Source organism: Suricata suricatta, chromosome 2, assembly GCF_006229205.1.
Source record: "Suricata suricatta isolate VVHF042 chromosome 2, meerkat_22Aug2017_6uvM2_HiC, whole genome shotgun sequence".
NCBI lineage: Eukaryota > Metazoa > Chordata > Mammalia > Carnivora > Herpestidae > Suricata > Suricata suricatta.
In genome coordinates, this window is record NC_043701.1 from 21,488,479 (window position 1) to 21,507,945 (window position 19,467).

Genomic DNA, 19,467 nt, shown 5'->3' on the forward strand with positions numbered 1-19,467 from the left:
GTGGTCTAATCTCTTTATGCATCTTTTGAATAGGATTCTTCACATACTGTATTTTCAGACATATACTATATGATGAAATGAGGTATAATCACAGTGATCTTTTTTCCCCCTAGTTCTTCAGCTATTCTGTAGCTCTCCTAAGCCAGCTTTGAGATACGCAGCAGTGAGGACCTTGAACAAGGTAGGTGTCTCTTTACCGACTATTAATTTGCATCTGTGTTTGAGAAACCTTCAATGTGAGGCACTTGGCTTTCTCTCCAAGGTTAGTAGGCATGACTTATGGGCTTCACTTCTAGAGCACTGTCCTTGTATTTGTGGCTTTAGGTGTGGCCGTTTACTATTCAACTAAAGACTATAATTCATTTCTGACTTCTGAGCACTTTATAGCTGTAAAGTATTGTCCAGTTGTCCAATATGATGGCCATTAGCCATGAGTGTCCATTTCCATTTAAATTAATTAAAATTAAATAAAATGAAAAATTCAGCTCCTCAGTCACTCTAGTCACACTTCCTTTGCTCAGTAGTCACGTGGTTAGTGACCCTCATATCGGACAGTGCAAAAATAAGAACATTTCTATCACTGTAGAAGGTTCTCTGGGACAATGCTGGTGTAACACAATGTGAGTCACATATGTAATTTTAAATTTTATAGTAACCACATTAAAATTTTTTCAAGATGAAATTAATCTTAATATATTTAATTTACCCTAATATATGTAAAATGTCATGTCAACATGTAATTAGTATAAAATTATTAAAGATCTATTTTGCCTTATATTTTTTCATACTGTTTGACACCCAGTGCATATTTTCTGCTTAGAGCAGATCTTAATTCGGACCAGCCACATTTCAAATGCTTAATAGTCACATTTGGCTATTGGCTACCATATTGGACAGCATAGGTCTAGAGGATATAATTTAGAAACACAGAACAAGTTAAGTAACCATAAGTGGAAGTTTAATGGAGGGAGAAGACTTGCCATAAGGCAGTATGTGATCAGTTATAAATTAATTGTATGAACAACTGGATGAGAGGGAAGCCATGGGAGAAACTTGATAGGACAGCCATGAAGGAACCCTTTATAGAATAAGAATTAAAATTATATTTTAAAGAGCTGAGATAGGTCCATATTCTTTTATCTATAATATTGGGGCCAGGTGTGTCTCAGAATTCAGTGCTGCATGAATTTGGGGAAGGTAATATGGTTCTACATACTAACCCCATTGAGCCTAGAGCAGTACCCTGCCATTGGACGCGTTAATAGTTCTGTGCTATACATATGCCTATCCTCTTAAATTATTACTTAACTAGTTTTACATTAGTTTGGGTCAGATTTTCCTGTTAAATAAATTTTGATGCCAGTGCTTTGCTGAGTTTTCAAATTTTTTAAAATTGTGGGTAAAGGATTCTATACCAGTATTGAGATAGAGGGGTGAACAGTTTCGACAGAAGCGAAGAAGCAGAATAACAGACATGTTGGAGTGAGCTTGAACAAACCAATTTGGCTGAAGTTTGCTTAAATACAGAAATGTTTTCGGAGTGATAAAACATAAACAGTCTCTGAGCAGTGTTTACCACACTAGGTGGTATTTTCTGAGATACTTGCATCTAGCAGAACAGATATCCATGTACACATGTACTATAAAGAAAAACAGGTCGACTCTAATAAAACAGGGACTATGATATTGTTAGAAAGGCTATAGAAACCTCGGAAGAGAAAATGCTGTTATACACGGACTCTGGCAGTTAATTGTTTATCAAATGCTATTTCATACCGTTCTAATTGGAAATTTTCTTCTTGAAACAATTACTTTTGATCTATATTGTCTCATTTAGATTTTTAAAAGCCAGTTTGCTTAATAAAAATTTCTATTTTCTTTGTTTTTTAAAGCTCTGGTCTTCAGCAATAGCAGTTGGATTAATTTATTTTTCTTGCCCTTCCACAAGGTGGCAATGAAGCACCCCTCTGCTGTTACTGCCTGTAATCTGGACTTAGAAAACTTGATCACAGACTCCAACAGAAGCATTGCTACCCTGGCCATTACTACGCTCCTCAAAACAGGGAGTGAGAGCAGCGTGGACAGGCTCATGAAGCAGATCTCATCTTTTGTGTCTGAAATCTCGGATGAGTTCAAGGTAAAGTTTAAGTATGATTATGTTTTCTCCCATAACAGTGGCTTGCCTATTTCTCTCCTTAACAGTATCTTTTGATGAGCAAAAGTGTTAAAAATTTTTATGAAGTCTAATTTATTAATTTTTTCTTTCACAGTTTTTGTTTTGTCTACTTTCAAACCTTAAAGATATTTTCTTATGTTTTCTAAATGTTTTATGGTTTCAGCTTTTACATTTTGGTCTATGATCCAACTTGAATTAATATTTATGTGTTGTGTGTGATAAGTTCAGGCTTTTCCCCCATACTAATACCTAGTCATTCCAGCACAGTTTGTTGAAAAGACTTCTCTTTCCCCTTTGGAATGCTTTGGCATCTTTATCTGAAAAGCTGATAACTAAAGAATTGTAGGTGTATATCTGGGCTCCTTATAATATTATTTTGATCTATTTGTCAATCCTGTGTCATTACCACACTGTATTGGTTAAGGTAGCTCTATGGTACCTCTTAAATGGCAAGTAGTATGGTCTTCCAACTTTGTCCTTTTTTAATATTATAGGTCCTTGACATTTCCATATAAAAATTTAGAACTGGCTTTGTATAAAATTTGTATATAATTTGTATAAAACAAAGTCTGCTAGGATTATGATTGGTGTTCTGTTGAATCTATACATAAATATGGGGAGAAATGACATCATTAACAGTATTCCTCCAATTCATGAATATGGTATACCTCTGCCTTTATTTAGGTCTTCTTTAATTTCTCTGAGTAATGTTTATTACCATTTACTCTATCAGTCTTGCTCATCTTTTGTTAAATTATAAATATTTTGTGATTTTTTTATTCTATTAAAATTTCTATTTTATTTGCTAGTAGTATATAAAAATACTTTTTTTCCCTCATAACTTGGCATTTTTGCTGGTGGTGAATCCTTATTGGTTCTATTAGTTGTTATGCATTCCTTAGGATTGTCTATATAATAATCATGTTATCTGTGGCTAGAGACCATTTTACTTCTTCATTTCCAATCTAAAAGCCTCCCCCTCTCTTTTTCTTGCCTTATTACAATGACTAGGATTTACAGTATAGTGTTGAACTGGTGAGAATGTGACAGAGGTGATCAAAAGAACAATAAAATAAATTTCAGTTAAAAGAATTAAAGGAGAAAGATTTTATTATTTCTTTCTTATTTAATTCTCAGCCATGAAGTATAACTAGCTTTATTTACTCCCTTCTAGTATGTACCTAGACTTTTAAAAAATAAACTTAGCCTATATATTAGGGTGGACATTTTGAACTGTGGGGAACCTTAGGAGATTTACGGAGGTCAGTTTGCAGTACACCTTACTGAATGAGCCTCTTGTGCTTAGACATTTAGTTTTCAGTGTTTTGCAATTACACATAACTGCAGCGGATAACCTTGTGTATACTTTTTCTCAAAATGTTGGAGGTGCATCTCAGCATCAGTTCCTAGAAGTTTATATGCTACCTTGAAGGGTAAATCGACATATAGTTTTGTAGAGAAGGCTGAATTCCCCCAGCAGTGTAACAGAGTGCCAGTTTCCCCACAGGCCCCCCAGTAGAATGGACTCTCTATGAAGTTTGCAAACCTGATGGGTGAGAGAGTGTATCTTAATGTAGTTTTAATGAGTTTCTTTTCTTATCAAGGAAGGTAAACATCTTTTTATATTTATATAAACATCTTTCTATATTTTTAAAGATCATTTAATACCTTTTTTTGAATATTGTTTGCTCATCTCTTTTCCCCATCTTCTCTAAGAAGTTTGGTCTTTTATTTCCTCAGTTATTTCAGGTTGTTTATATGTTAGGGATATTAGTTCTTTATCTGTGAAATGTGATATTTTCTCCCAGTTTGTCATTTGTCTTTGGACTTTTCTTACGATGTCTTTCCTATTTTATGATGCAAAAGTTCTTTATTTTTATGTAGTCAGACTTGTCAGTCTTGTTGCATTTGATATTTGGGTAATAGTTAGAAAGCCTATCCCTTCAGATTATAGAATCTGATTGGGTAAATAAGGATTCACCTATGATTTCTTCTAGTCTGTGTGTGTATATATATATGTATATATATATATGTGTGTGTGTGTATATATATATATATGTATATGTATATATATATACATAGTTTCATGTTTTACATTTAAGTCTCTGATGGATTTTATTATTACATATGGTATGAGAAATGGATCTAATCTTATCCTTTTTCAATGATTATCTCCCCCACCCCCAAATTTTATTTAAAAGACTGGTCTTTGCCCCCGTCATTTGAGATCACCACCTTTATCATGTACTAAGGTTCCATATGGGTGTGGGTCTATTTTTGGGCTTCCTATTCTGTTCTGTTCATTTATTCATACATCAGTACCAAGCACTGTTTTAAATACACAAGCTTTGTAGGATGCATTAATATTTCTTCGTTCCCTTACATAGCTCTTTGTTTTTATTGTTTCCCTAGTTATTCTTACATGTTTATTTTTCCTTATGAGTTTTAGTCTAGCTTCATGAAAAATCTCACTGACATTTTTATTGGGGTCACATTGACTTTATAAGTTAACTTCAGGGAGAACAGATACCTTGATGCTATTGAGACATCCTGGCCAAGAACAAGGGATATCTGTTAATTGGTTCAAGTGTACTGTTGTGCCTTAATATTTTATAGAATGTTTGTTAGTTTTGAATGTTTTTAAAATGCTTTTCTGATATTTATTGTCTGTTCTTGCTATTATACATGATTGTATCCATTAGATCATCTCACTAGTTATGCATGTACATGTTCCCTTTGTATAATGCAAGATCTCTTCCAGCCTTAGAGATAATAGTGTCTCTCTCTAAAAGTCAAGGGCAGGGCGCGTGGGTGGCTCAGTTGGTTAAGGGTCCTACTTCAGCTCAGGTCATGATCTCATGGTTCCTGGGTTCAAGCCCCTCTTCAGGCTCTGTGCTAACAGCTCATAGCCTGGAGCCTGCTTCAGATTCTGTGTCTCCCTCTCTCTGCCTCTCCCTGGCTCACACTGTCGCTCTCTTCTTAAAAATAAACATTAAAAATTAAAAAAAAAATCAAAAGTAAAAGGCAGGCTTCTACACTTCCCTAGAAGATCCATCTAGTGCTTTCTCTAGGGAAAAAGTAGGCATGCTCACTGTCAGTATAATAAAGAAGTAAAATATTTGAGTTCCACACCTCAGGGTTCTTCCATAACAAGAGCTACCGTGACCCTTTTCCCATTGCCCTCTGGGGACTGGGGCTGACGGTACCGGCCCCCAGATGCTCCAGGTCCAGCTACTGCTGTGAGTATTTAACCGCCCATCTCTGATCCAGGAGACTCCTGTTTTCTCTCCCAGCAATCCATGAAATTGCGGACTAACGTGTTAGCCTGCGAGTAGGGTAAAATTTCACCCCCTCCTCACTTCTTGACACTGGTCTTTAAAGTTGTGGTATACTTTTCTTAGAAACCATTTTGTGAAATAGTTCCTTAGTAACTTTCTATTTCTTCTATGGAAATCGGGCTGTTTGCGCTTTTTCTCTTTACTGTTCACCTTACAAGGTTTATGTGCTTATTTGCTTGGAGCAAGGGGATGGGGGCGGGGGGGGGGGTGTCTCTTGAAAATGGTTTTCTATTTTCCTTTGAGCTCTCCTAACCTACCCTTCACGAAGAAGCATTATTGCCAGGTTCGGTAACCACAGCGCCTTCGTCGCTTGCAGTGGATACGAGGCGAAGCACGCCTCGTAGCCACAGCGCTAAAGATGGACATCCCCTCTGTGTGTGTGTTTCTGCAGGTGGTGGTTGTCCAGGCCATCAGCGCTCTCTGTCAGAAATACCCTCGAAAGCACAGCGTCATGATGACTTTCCTCTCCAACATGCTCCGAGATGATGTAGGTAGACAGACATGTTTTCATGCTAGGAGGTCGCTCTCTCAAATTGTTCCGATCCCCATGAGATACGGTTCATCGTATTTAAAAGAGCTTTATCATCGCAGCACGCCTCTGAAATAGTATGGTTAATTCTGGTTGCTGCCTAATCATTACTGAACATGCTGTTGTTTTAGCGCTTGGAGAAAAGACACTTTTGTTTCTTTCAGAAGGGAAAGGAAAGGAAATTTGAATGTTGTACGCGTGAGCCTTGGAGTTAGAAGCATTTCTTCAAAAAGCGCCCTCGGAATGAATGGCAGTTTTCTCTTTTGCCAGGGAGGCTTTGAATATAAGCGGGCCATTGTGGACTGCATAATCAGCATTGTGGAAGAGAACCCTGAGGGCAAAGAAGCAGGTCTAGCCCACCTTTGTGAATTCATTGAGGACTGTGAGCACACTGTTCTGGCTACTAAGATTCTACACTTGTTGGGCAAAGAGGGCCCCAGAACGCCTGTCCCCTCCAAGTACATCCGCTTTATCTTTAATAGGGTCGTCCTGGAGAATGAGGCCGTCAGAGCTGGTGAGTCCTTGGAACACTGATACCGAGGGTACTGCTAATCCTTTGAAATGCTTATTAACTCAAGGGGGTGGCGATGAAATTGGAAAATGGAGTCAAAGGGTCTGTACGACTGTGGGATCTTGGAGCATACCCAGGCCAGATCACGCAGCTCTTTGTTGGTTCTCCAATTTCCATCCTGATTTCTGCTCCTCGTTAGAGACAGATAACTCTTGACTTTCAGTATGATAGGAATGCTGTGAAGGCATCAGGCGTTTTTTTTTTCAGTTATAGCCATTAGTATGATGTGTATATGTGTATTTTTAAGTGATTTTTTTTTAAGGAGATCCTAGGAAATTTTTTTTACTTCCTCCTCTCTAATCATTCCTTCCCCTGAGCATATGAACAGGTAAAAAGCTCTCCTATTAAAAATATAAGCTGGGCACCTGGGTGGCTCAGTCAGTTAAGCATCTGACTTCAGCTCAGGTCATGATCTTGTAGTTTGTGAGTTTGAGCCCCATGTCGGGGTCTGAGCTGACAGCTGGGATCCCGGAGCCTGCTTCTGATTCTGTGTCTCCTTCTCTCTCTTTCCCTCCCCCACTCATTCTCATTCTCTCTCAAAAAATGAATAAATATTTTTAAAAATTTTTTAAAAATATATAAATGTTCATCTGATGCATTGTCTCCTACTAGGTATTGACTATACCTCCCCTGTCAGGTAAACTTGAAGTAGCCATTACTAGCTGCCCTCATGAATTGATTCTCCATCTTTTCTTCAACTCAATGATAACCTAGCTCGCTCCCTTAAAAGCCCTCTGTAGCTAATGTTAACAATTACTGAAAGCTCGTTGGGAAATCAAGTTCTTACCTTCATTCACCTCTCAGTCAGCCTGATGGACTAGTGGCTGAACACATCTTGAAACTCTCTCTCCCCTTGGTGTCCAAAGTAGCTCGCGACTTCTGTCACTCCCCAGTCTGATTTTAGGGCTTCTCTGTCATTCCTTACGAGTTTCCGTTGGGGGTCTATCTTACCAACTTAAAAGTACACACTTAAAACATACACATACACACATACACTTCATACTAATGGCTATAACTCAGTCTTCATGGAGGTCGTTTTCAGAGCTCCACTGCTGGGCCGTGGCATTGCAGTCCTAGGTCTCTTACCTGAAGCTGTGTGTCCCCAAGTCACTTCAGATTCAACCCAAACGGAAGCCCTTACCTTTACCATCCACTCAGCCGTGAAGATGAGCGGTATTCTGCTATTTCAGAACCCCCACCTGCTCTCTGACAGAGTTCTACCAAGTCTGCGTCCTTAGTATTTCTGCATTCTCTCTTTTCTCTGTTTTCCCAAGAACTGATGTAGGCTCTCCTCCATTTCAGATGCCCACCTAGTCTGACTGCGTGTAATCTAGTCTCTTCTCCACGCTCTGCTGCCACAATGGTCTTGGTGCACAAAATCTGCTTACAGGTTGGCTGTGGCGCGCTCTGCTACAAATACACAAGTGTGTCCTGTATTCAGTGTCCTCTCCTAAGAGCTGTGAGGCTCACACGTACCTATTTTGTTGCGTCACTCGCCTCCTCTTGCTCTCCGTCACAGAGCCTCCGCCTTGGCCCTGCCCACGGTATCCACTACAGTATCGCACATATTTCTTCCCTGGGCCGTGGACTTGTTCTCTCTGCCTGTAATGCTCCTTTCTGGCCCTTTCCCTCTGGGTAACTCTGCTTGTCCTTCAAGTTTAGCTCAAGCTGCAAGTGTCCAGCCTTGTCTCCCTTCTCCAGCAGTTTGGATTGAGATTCCTTTCTTCCTTCTCACATAGCATCCTGGCTATACTTCTCCCCCATGCCCTGCACTCTACCACATTTATCATCTTCTTTACTTACCTGTCTTCTCCACTAGAATACAACTCCTTGAGGTCAGGAACTATGTCTCTTCCCTTTCTACCCCCGGCACCTAGCACAATTCCCGACACAAGTCAGGTAAGCAATACATCTTTGCCTAAATGGAGTGAATTTAATAGTAGAATTTCTCTCTACGCTTGGGGCTGCTTGTGTTAGAGCTTAATTACATTACTGTGGTATGCAAGGGGCTGTGGTCAGGGTGGGGGAAGGCTCAGGTATCTATATGATTTCTTTCTCCTCGGTGCGTGGAGAATTTTCCTATCCATAGCTCTTTTGGGCCTGCAGATTTCTAGTTAGGCTTAAGTGGATCAAAGGAATAAAATCAAGAAATAGGTAAATTAAGAGAGTTTATTCCCACTGAACATGGGGAAGCTTTTTTTTTTTTTTTTGAATCATTGCTTAACCCTGAGAAACCAATACAGTATGTATGTTGTTTTATTTTATGCTTCCTTATAGCTGCAGTGAGTGCTTTGGCTAAATTTGGGGCTCAAAATGAAAATCTTCTCCCAAGCATTCTTGTACTGTTACAAAGGTAAGTAAAAGAATGTCTTTTTTTTTTTTTTTTTTAAGAACATCATCTCACTGAACAGACAATTGTTGATTGCGCCCTATCCATGTTTTGTGGGGCCTAAGAGTAGAACTGATGGAGTAAGTCAGAGGCAAATGGCATTTTCGTTATCTTTCTAGTAATTGTGCTATGCACATGAGGATTTGACTTTGACTTTCTCTTACTGAATTTGGGGAAGTGACTTAAATACCTGTGCCTCAACTTGCAGAATAGGGGCCAACTTCAAAGTGATTCGCTGTGGAGAGCTGAAAAAATCAGCCTTTCGTGGTTTCCAGGGCTCCCTATTTGATGAGGAAAAGATCTGCTTTAGCAAATATTCTGTGATCACATCTTATAATTGAAGCAGAAAAATTAGAAACTAAAGGCTGGCTGGTTTAAATAAAACAAATTGCCATTTGAATAGTAACAGTGGCTGGATTCTGAATCCTTTTTAAAAGTATCCTTGGAAAGCATAATAGTCCCATCTCTTAATTATGAAGAAGTCTACGTCTTTACCAGGGTCCTGTGGTTGCATATGCAAGACTAGACTCCAACCTGCTATCTCATGTTGTTGTTGATTTCTTAATTATTTTAATGCCTACTTTTGTAGTGCTTCTGGTTCATAACAACCCTATTTACCAATTCAGAATGGTCTCCCAACTTGATAGAGATCATAGGCTCTACTCTTGGCTGTTGAGCTCTTTTCTAAAGGTAGTGTCAGATAGCATGTACTGTGTCCTTGAGGTATGGTGGTAAAGAAGGCTATTCTGACATTGGAGGGTGCTGTGACATGTCTCTTCTGTGTCCCCTGGACAGGTGTATGATGGATACTGACGATGAGGTTCGGGACAGAGCTACTTTCTATCTGAATGTGCTGCAGCAGCGGCAGATGTCCCTGAATGCTACATACATCTTCAATGGTCAGTGAGAGCCAAGAGTGGAGACAAACACGTTTTTGTTCCCACGCGGCGTCTTGGACGCATCATCTTATGATTTGCATAGTAGCTGACTTCACTAGGCAACTGCTCGTCTTTCATCTTTGAATGCGCTTCCATTTCTAGGGTAACCGCAAGTATGTAAGGGCCCGGAGACTATTGCTTGTTGCCGGGTCCCCCTGAGCTCGCTCTGCATTGGCTCTCCCTTTTTGCCTTATGTCATGAGTGTTCCCGCATGGCTAAGTTGCTTTCTTTTCGGGAAGATTCTTACAATTTGTTGGAAATCTTGGTGCTGTGCTCCCATACTTCCTTGGGCAAAATTAGAAGGCAGTTTTATAAAAAAGCTTCCTTTTAAATTATTTAGGTGATAAAGTCTGTGGTTTTATTTTTCTCTTTCCTCAGAAAGCTTAGGTAAATATTACACATCCGGGCCCGTCTGGATCCTAGGATTGGCAAGAAGCTAGAATGCTGAGATTTCTATTTTGTAGGCCTCACCGTCTCTGTGCCGGGGATGGAGAAAGCCTTACACCAGTACACATTGGAACCTTCGGAAAAGCCCTTCGACATGAAATCTATCCCCCTTGCTACTGCTCCTGTGTTTGAACAGAAAGCAGGTAATAGGAACACTTTACTGTTAGTTCTTCTCCAGTGAAATATGCTGTCCGTGTATTTTCTCAAAGACTTTTTATTTGTTTAATTGTCACTCCTTCTAAAACTTATGGAACTAAGATGAATTTTTTTAAATGTTTATTTGTTTAGAGAAGGGGGAGGGGCAGAGAGACAGGGAAACAGAGAATCCCAAGCAGGCTCCGCACTGCCGGCACAGAGCCTGATGTGGGGCGTGAACCCACAAACTAACTGAGATCATGACCTGAGCCAAAATAAAGAATTGGAACCCTAACCGACTGAGTCGCCCAGGCGCCCCTGGATGTACTTTTTTAATTAGAGTTTTAAAAAGTTTTTTCCTGGTTTTCGCATGGAGTATGAAACATGACCCAGATGGAGTTTTTTCTTCTTTCACTGCTAAGTGTTCCCGTATTTGACGTTAGTGGTCCTTGTGTGTCTCACGTGTGCTGCTAGCCCCTATGTTTATTCTCTGAGATTGGTAAGTTCTTGATTTTGCAACTGGAGGCTTGCTGTGAAAGAACATATGGGACAAGATCATAAAAAATACTCCCCAAGCATATCTAACTTTAAAACTCAAACAAAACGAAAAGAGTAAAGTGGCTCAACATGAGGATGAAATATCTTATGCTAACCTTCAACATTTCCTGTTTTTCTGTTATTACACCAGTAATCTTTTCTGTTTAAATCATGTGATGTGTTGTATCAATAGTGCCTCCTTTTAGAAGTAGCTTTTTTGGACATCCTAGTCCATTTAAAGCAAATTCTGTATTTTTAGGGCCACTTGATTATTTCACAAACTACATTCACTAAACCCATTTTAATATGAGAATCTCTCTGAAAGGGGTGACAAAGAACCTACCAGTATAACTTAGGAATATCTCCTTATACACCTGCTAAAGGTTTCTGCCTGCATTTTTAGCTTGATCATGGGAGGGAAGGTCACTTGATTGTTCACGTCTGTCTCTGCAGAAATCACACTTGTGGCTACCAAGCCAGAGAAACTGGCTCCGTCCAGGCAGGACATTTTCCAAGGTATGATGATTTAATGGGGAGAAGTAATAGTCTTGCACCCCAGGCATTGTAAATATAATGACATCCACTGTTGTTTTTTTTTTTTTTTGGTTTGTTTTGTATTTTATTTTATTTTATTTTTTAATAGTTTATTGTCAAACTGGTTTCCATATAACACCCAGTGCTTCTCCCCACAAGTGCCCCCCACCATGACCATCACCCCCTCCCTCCCTCCCCCTCCCCCCTCAGTCCATGGTTCATTTTCAGTATTCAGTAGTCTCCCTTGATCTGTGTCCCTCACTCTCCCCAGCTCTCTTTCCCCCTTCCTCTCCCCATGGTCCCCTGCTACGTCTCTCCTGTTAGACCTATGGATGCAAACATATGGCATCTATCCTTCTCCGCCTGACTTATTTCGCTTAGCATGACACCCTCAAGGTCCATCCACTTTACTACAAATGGCCATATTTCATTCTTCCTCATTGCCATACAGTACTCCATTGTATATATATACCACATCTTCTTGATCCATTCATCAGTTGATGGACATTTAGGCACTACTTGATTCAATTTGATTAATTCTCAGCACAGGAAATCTTTGTTTGAATTATTGTCATAGGTGGCAGTTGCTGGTGGCTACCTGGAGTCCGTGAGACTTTTCAGTTTCCAGCCTCTAAGTTACCAACTGGGAGAGTTGTCCTTACTATGCGTCCTGGTTAACAGGGAACTCTAACTTCACAATATTTGGAATTTAGTTTATTTTTTTTCCTTCCTGTGATTCAGTATATAAACTCTCTTTTAAGAGAGTTAATAATCTCTTAAGATTATTTCACGCAAGCTTGGGGGACATACTTGTTGAGCCTTCAACTGTTAGTAAAGCAGTGGAAACTTTTAAAACATGTTAGACACCCAAAGTAATGTCTTTTCCCCTGTTACTTTCTTCTTTCTTACTCTGATCTTTTTTTTTTCTTGAAAGAACAATTGGCTGCCGTTCCCGAGTTTATGAATCTAGGACCCTTGTTCAAGTCTTCTGAGCCTGTTCAACTTACAGAAGCAGAGACAGAATATTTTGTCCGCTGTATCAAGCACATGTTTACCAATCACATCGTGTTCCAGGTACTGGCTCCGTGTGTGTGGGGATGCCTGCCGATTCCCCTCTGGTTTATGATTCTAGCTGCTTGTTACTGAGCAGTCACTTGGCCTCATTTCTGGAAACTCAGTAGCTATAGAAATGCCTTCATATGATGGTTAAACTTTAAAAGGACACGAAGCCGCATGTCTGAAGTAGTTGGGACAACATCTACTATAACTTATTACAAAATAATCACCCTGTAGCATCAGGGTGAATGAAGTGGTTTGTTCCAAGAACTTGGATTTCAGTTTGCCTCTTAGCTGTCAGACATCTACCGCCTGTTTGGTAGACCTCAATCTAAAGACAGAGACAAAACTGATGAATAACGTCAACGAAAAGAACTCGAGGCTACTCGTGTTGCCTCAAGAAAAGTCTCAGGAGGGGACCTGCAGGACAGTGTAGAGAGGAAAGGGATAGTGGGTTCCCAAACAGAGCTGCGGACTATGGGTGGGAAGGAGCAGGTGCTTGAAAACTGTTCTTACCCACCGTGACTTTGCTGTCTGCCGACTTTCCAGTTTGACTGCACCAATACTCTTAATGACCAGCTCCTGGAGAAAGTGACCGTGCAGGTGGAGCCGTCAGATTCCTACGAAGTGCTGTGCTGCATCCCAGCCCCCAGCCTCCCTTATAACCAACCAGGAATATGTTACACGCTTGTCCGTTTGCCTGATGATGATACGACAGCAGGTACTAACCCACACAAGGGAGGAGATAGGGTTAAGAACGCATTAGAACTTGAGCGCTTAAATGTCTGGGCAGATGTTTGGGTTTCAGGAATGTGGTTCTCTTCCAGAATTAAATGTAATGATAATAATGGCATATTTATATTTATAAAATTAACTACTGCAGAAATATTCATTTTATAACCAGATCTAGAGACCTGATAATATTTGCTGGACATTTAAACTGAATGGTTACAGTGGTAGCTCTGAAAGGAACTTGCGCTTTCTGTTGTAACAATGTAACCACGAATGAGAGGTCACGTACCTGGTGTCTCCTAGGAAGGCTCACGGCCTACTTGTCCTGGAGGGTTTTTTTTCAGGGGCATCCTAAGGACCTGGTGTTCAGTAGGTCCATGGCTTTTTAAAGTAATCGTTTCTGAGGGTCCTACAGCACAGGTCTGAGAATATGTCTTACCCTGACGAGTGGCTGATAGCCGGCCTCTGTATTACCCGCATTGGAGAAGGGCCCTGGAAGTCTCTCCGTGGCCCATATGCAGTCTTGAGGGAGGGCTGGGGAGACCTATGAAGGAGGGCCGACTTCTAGGGCCAATGGTATGTACATACACTTGGGGTTTGCAGGCTTGTGACCGCCGACCTCTTTGAATGTCAAGTATTTCTTGTACTTGATTTCTTTCCCCATTTTCCCACCCGAGCTCGTCTCTGACTCACTCCAGATCTTGACACTGTTACCGAGATTTTACAGAAATAAGCACACACATCGCATTCATGTTTTGAACCATTTTTTATTCCTAGTACAGGAAAAACCAATTTTTACTACCAGTACACAAAAAAAACAATTTTTACTACTGGTACAGGAAAAAAAGAAAACACAGAAGTTAACAAAATTAATAAATACTGGGGAAGTTACAGAGTTACAAGAAATCGTAAAGTACTAGTAAATAGTTATCCCTGGTCATCATTCAGTTCTGTCTGGGGCTTCACCTGCCTTCTCCTAGCCCCTCCCCCAGCCCCCTTGCAGATGTTGGTTCTGGGAGCCCCTGCCCAACCCCCTCTCTGTTGGACGATAGACCAGGCTACGCACTCTAGCACGAGGTAGATTCAAGTTGGCACCATTACTGGGTCTGAATCCCAGGTGGTTCCCTCTGGCCCTGGGCGGACCTGCGCTACCATTCTTCAGCCACCTTGGATCCGTAACCCCCTGGATAGGAAGGCACTTTCTTATCTGGCCTTCGATATTTCTCCTTCAAGCATCAGGCCATTTGGCTTTGACTTTTAATTACCTCCTTTATCCCTTTACAAAGTTCTTCTAGTTCCATCCCCTTTTGGCTTCACTTTCTCTCCTGGTCTGTTTCCCTCTGGTCTAAAGTATGTCCACCAGCTGCTAATGAATCTGGCCGGACTCTTCAGTAAAGCTAGCTTTATTTATCCTGGTTCGAAACCAGTATCTGGGCCCAGCCTTAACACAGCCCTGTGGCTTCAGCCATCATCCTGGGAAACTTGCACTTCATCTTTTTTTCCCCCAATAGCCACCTCTCCTTTTTTCAAAATTCCTTCCCTTATTGTACTTCTAAGGTTTCTGATTTTTAAGGGATGCCATTTAAAGGGAAGCAAAATGCTAACTCACTGAAGAATCCAGCTCGTCCCAGCTGAGAACACAAGCCCCTCCCATTTCCCCACGCTCACTTGGATAACTAAGTCAGGTGCCTCACACCCCAGGGAGTGGTCTTAACAGAATACAACAAATACAAGTTTACAATATCAAAATACAGAAAACAACAATATTGAAAGTACAGAAATTACATTGTACAGGAGCAAACCACAACAATAAGAAAAAACATTTCTACCGAGAGAGGAAATATCGGGAAGGGCTCCTCACCCCTCCTTTCTAAGGAGTTCCTTTGTTTTTTAAAACACAGATCTTAAAATTAGCCCAGAGGTTTCAACCTTTGGTCTGCTGGCTATGGACTCTTTTGCTTGATGGTCTGTTAGTATTTTGTTCATAAAAACTTGGCACTTGGAGAAGTTTCTTTGTTTTCTGTTAAACTTTACAAAGGGTTTTCTGATTGGGGTTAAACTGTTTATAGTTATAAACTCTTGTCTTTGCATCTTGGAGAAATGAAATGGAACTTTGTCTTGAAGCTCGGACTCTTAAAATTTAATTGTTAGTAGTCAGTTTATCTTTGACCCATCATATACCTGCTTAAAACCTTTCTATTCTTTAGTCTTGGTCAGAAATTCTAACGTTTTTAATCCATGGCCAATTCAAAGTCTTTGCTGTGCAAAGAACAGAAGTGAAATACCAGGGCATAGATGGTAATAAGAGTCTTTCCCCACTACCACCACCACCACCCCACTGTTTTTTTTTTTTTTTTGTTTGTTTTTTGTTTTTGCTTTTTTTTGGTCTTTTTTTGTTTTGTATTGTTTTTTGCATTTTCCCCATTACAAATACTGAATTTTTCTAATCACTTAAAGATCTAAAGATCACTTCTACTTATTACAAAAAGTATATTTTCCAAACAGTCTCTCTCTCTCTCTCTCTCACACACACACACACACACACACACACATACACACACACACACAGAAAGAAATTCTACAGACTGATTTTTTTCCACTTGAAAACTGTATATTATAATAGAAAGGAATATAGGTCTGGGGGAGAGACAGATTGGGATCTGGATCTGCTACATACGGACTGGGTAACTTGAACAAATTCTTAGTTTTCCACAAGCCTTTAAGGATTGTGGTAAAGATGAAATGAAATGAAGATGGTTAGCATGGAGCCAGACACATAGTAAACACTCAATAAACAGAAGCGGTTATTGTTTCAGTTCTGGAACTATGCACTTTCTGCCTTTATCCGCTTTGAAATCGTCTTCCACAGTTCACAGGACACACCCTCTGACCTCCAGGAAGGTGTTCCCACAATTATCCTGGTCTGTGCTATAGCTTTAAACTTTCTCACTCCCCCTTACTTTGTATGTGTGCAAAAAATATAAACACCATCGGACAAAATTTACTTGAGCCCAACATCAAGATGGTCCCGGAAGTCCTTCCCTCAAATCATGGGCCATTTGTGGGAAGACTACCATTATCACGGGTCTCTGTTCAGTTATTCCTCCTGATCGTTTTCTGTCCTCCCACGACTCCTCCTTTATGCAGACGTGCTTAGAAAAGCCTTAAGGGCAGAGTTCTTTGTTAGCACCCTCTCCCGTCCAGCACCTTACTTTCTTCTGAAGGCTTACTGCACCTGCGCCAGCACACGGTATGTGCGACATTCCAGGACGCCTTCCCCACACCCGACCTCTAGGATGCCCCCTGCTTGTTGAATTTTTTGTTCCATTCCGATTCAAAACCACTGTGACCCCCGTATTGCTTTTATCAATGGACTGTCAGGCCGTTCGTGCATCAGAGTTCTCGTCTCAAACCATTTTAACCCATTTAACTCACTTACAAAGTCTTCAACAGAAGATGTGCATCCTAAGGTCCAATTTAACAGAACAGGTGGAAGAGCCTCTTCTCTGTCATTAGGGAGCTGCCTCCCATATATAACAGCTCCTAGCTGTGCTCGACTTTATACCTGCACTTCCTTAGCCTCCGTCTGCCCGTGAGCTACCACAGGATTCCCAGGGGCTCTGCGGTCTTCCGACTCAATGGGCTCCATTCTATTGCTTGGTGTTCAATATTAATAAGATGCACTCTTGACACTCTGTATTACCAGCTTCAGTTAAGTAAAATCTCTGTCAGAGTTTTTTTACTTTGACCTGCCTCCAGCCACTCACAGGGATCTTCCTTCATGGCCCTTTGGGAAACTTTGCATTTTTCCAAGCTAAGCACATAATCTGTATTTTTACTCACATATCTAAAAAGTAGGATAAGTAGAAATTATTGGTCAACCATTTCCTCTGCCTTGATCACTGGAACTTGTACTGGTCCAGCCTCAGAATCAGTATTCCTCCAGCGTGACCCGTGAGCTGGGCCGCCATTCGGTTTCAGATCTCCCTGTTCAGCCGCTGCTCCTCCTTGTACCCAACCTGGCTTTCCTCAAACACTCTGACATTTCTAACATGCCCTCTGCACTTGCTTTGGACCTGTTGCCCATCCTGTCCCTTGTCACACCATCATCGGGGTACACATCTTTATCACTGCCATTCTTAAAGGACAACCCCTCTCCACAATGACCCACGAAAGTGGCACTGGAGGGTTGCTGCTGGTGTCCCCCCTTGATGACCACGCGCTCTCTTGAATCGACCACCTTCCATGTGATTACACGATAGAGTTTTCAGGCAGCCACCAGTTTATTTCTCCCATTTCCCTTCATCCCATTAACTGGGATCAAGCTAACAGGCTGCTCTGTGCATCATAACCCTTATCCCATTGCTCAGTAATTCTCGGAATTATGTAGTAAGTAGACTGTCAGCTTAATACCAAATTCACTTCAGCCACTCGTTCCCATTCTTCCTCTATTCACTTCCATTGGAAAAACAACAAACATATAAACAGGGTGTCACCGTCCACAGCATGCGTAGTTACCAGCGCTTGGTACAGTCCTTTCAAGGTCCAAGTGACGGACGGCACTGTACTGCCTTTGCTTTATTTGGCTGTAAATGTTCTGTAATCTTCTACAGGGTCACACATTCTTACGTTCATTAGTGTGCTCCCACCCTCAGGCCTTAATAGCACACAGGCCTCCCATCTTGCCCCCAGACCTGCAATGTCCCTGCTGGGCAGCTCTTCAGGTCACTGGTCCATTCTCCCTGATGCCCTTTTATCCAGCCTGACTGGGCCAGCAGCGCAGGTTGTCTCCTCTTCCGTGCTGCATACCTCTTTTCTTGTTCCTTTGACCCCCTGACTGACACAAATCCCATCCCTCCAACCGCCTCATGACTGCTGTAGACTCCACTGTCTCTTTTCCCTGCTGTATGCAGAATCACTGTGTTCAGACAGAGACTCTCTGCTGCATCCTCAGCTTCCTGCCCTACTTCCACTGCCACCTACAAGGCTGCCAAGTGAAGGAGTCAAGGGCTTTTCCCTTCCTTCTTCGTCCTACTTGACCCGACCTTTGCCCCCCCCCCCGTGTGCTGTATAGAATCCAAGTCCTGCTGACATCACTGCTAACCCTTCTCCCACTTCAGGTTTGCCATCTTGGAGAAAGGCATTCTCTGGGCCTTTCTCTTACCTTTATCCTTTCACCGTGGCCTGCACTGTCAGGGTTGTTTCCAGCATTTTAAATGGGCCACCACCTCTCCTGACTCATCCTTCTTGGGCCATCTAGCAACCCTCCTGTCCCGCTCCCTCTGTCCTCATGGGCTGTGCTGCTCCTCCTGCACAGGCTTCTTCAGGGCCTCACGTGCCTACGGGGCACAGTTCCTGGATGCCTCACACCACTCCCTCCCCTGGGCCCTCCGCCATCCTTCTCTGCACAGGACGCCCCCTGATCCTCACAAGCCTCTCCTGCCCCACCTGCGAGGCCCTACCCTGCCCCTTCTCGCTCCCGCCCCCCCGGACCACCTCTCCTGGACCACATTCTCCCCTCCGCCCACCCCCGGGCGGCACACTGCTCCCCTGACCTGCCTCCAGGGCCCGTCCCACGGCCTCTCCTGCTCTGCTGCTCTACCCCACACGTGACAAAGGAGCTGTCCTGCTCCCTGAGCCACAGGACAGGCCCTCGGCTCCCCTCTGTGGGTCGCCCAGCTGGTTCAGTAGTCCTCTCTGCCATGTGCTCCTTGCCCCCTCCCTCCCCCACTGCCCTGCCCACCCATGTCACCTCTGCTCCACATGCTGTACTGAGTCCGCACGCTCTGCCCACCTGCCCCTGCTCACGTCCTGCGGACCCTCACTCCACCGTCCTCCCGGGTCCCACACACGTCCCTCCCAGAACCTTTCCTGTGTCCATTCAGACCCCGTCATCGCACACTCGTCCTACAACGCTCTCAGGGGGGCTGTTCCTCTGGTTCTCCTTCCTTTGCCTCTCACTACAGCATTTCCCCTCCCACTCCAGCCCTGCCCACATGGCCGACCCCACGGCACTCAGTGTCCACCTGCAGGGCCCTGGGTCCTCCTGCCCCCCTAACAGCGTCTCCCCCAGATGCGCTCCTTC

The 19,467-nt window shown here is 42.3% G+C and overlaps 1 protein-coding gene across 2 annotated transcripts in view; it reads left to right on the forward strand.

Annotated features, from left to right (window-relative positions):
- The window catches only part of COPG2 (coatomer protein complex subunit gamma 2), an 80,775-nt gene that overhangs the window by 47,942 nt on the left and 13,366 nt on the right, over positions 1–19,467 (forward strand). Inside the window, exons 11-21 of one of the 2 annotated variants that reach the window (XM_029923361.1) lie at positions 114–181; positions 1,949–2,137; positions 5,906–6,001; positions 6,314–6,557; positions 8,892–8,967; positions 9,799–9,902; positions 10,320–10,328; positions 10,406–10,531; positions 11,514–11,576; positions 12,529–12,668; positions 13,200–13,371. In XM_029923361.1, coding sequence (XP_029779221.1) covers positions 114–181; positions 1,949–2,137; positions 5,906–6,001; positions 6,314–6,557; positions 8,892–8,967; positions 9,799–9,902; positions 10,320–10,328; positions 10,406–10,531; positions 11,514–11,576; positions 12,529–12,668; positions 13,200–13,371 — 1,287 coding nt within the window. The remainder of the gene's footprint in view (positions 1–113; positions 182–1,948; positions 2,138–5,905; positions 6,002–6,313; positions 6,558–8,891; positions 8,968–9,798; positions 9,903–10,319; positions 10,329–10,405; positions 10,532–11,513; positions 11,577–12,528; positions 12,669–13,199; positions 13,372–19,467) is intronic. The other variant, XM_029923370.1, reaches the window with a different exon arrangement.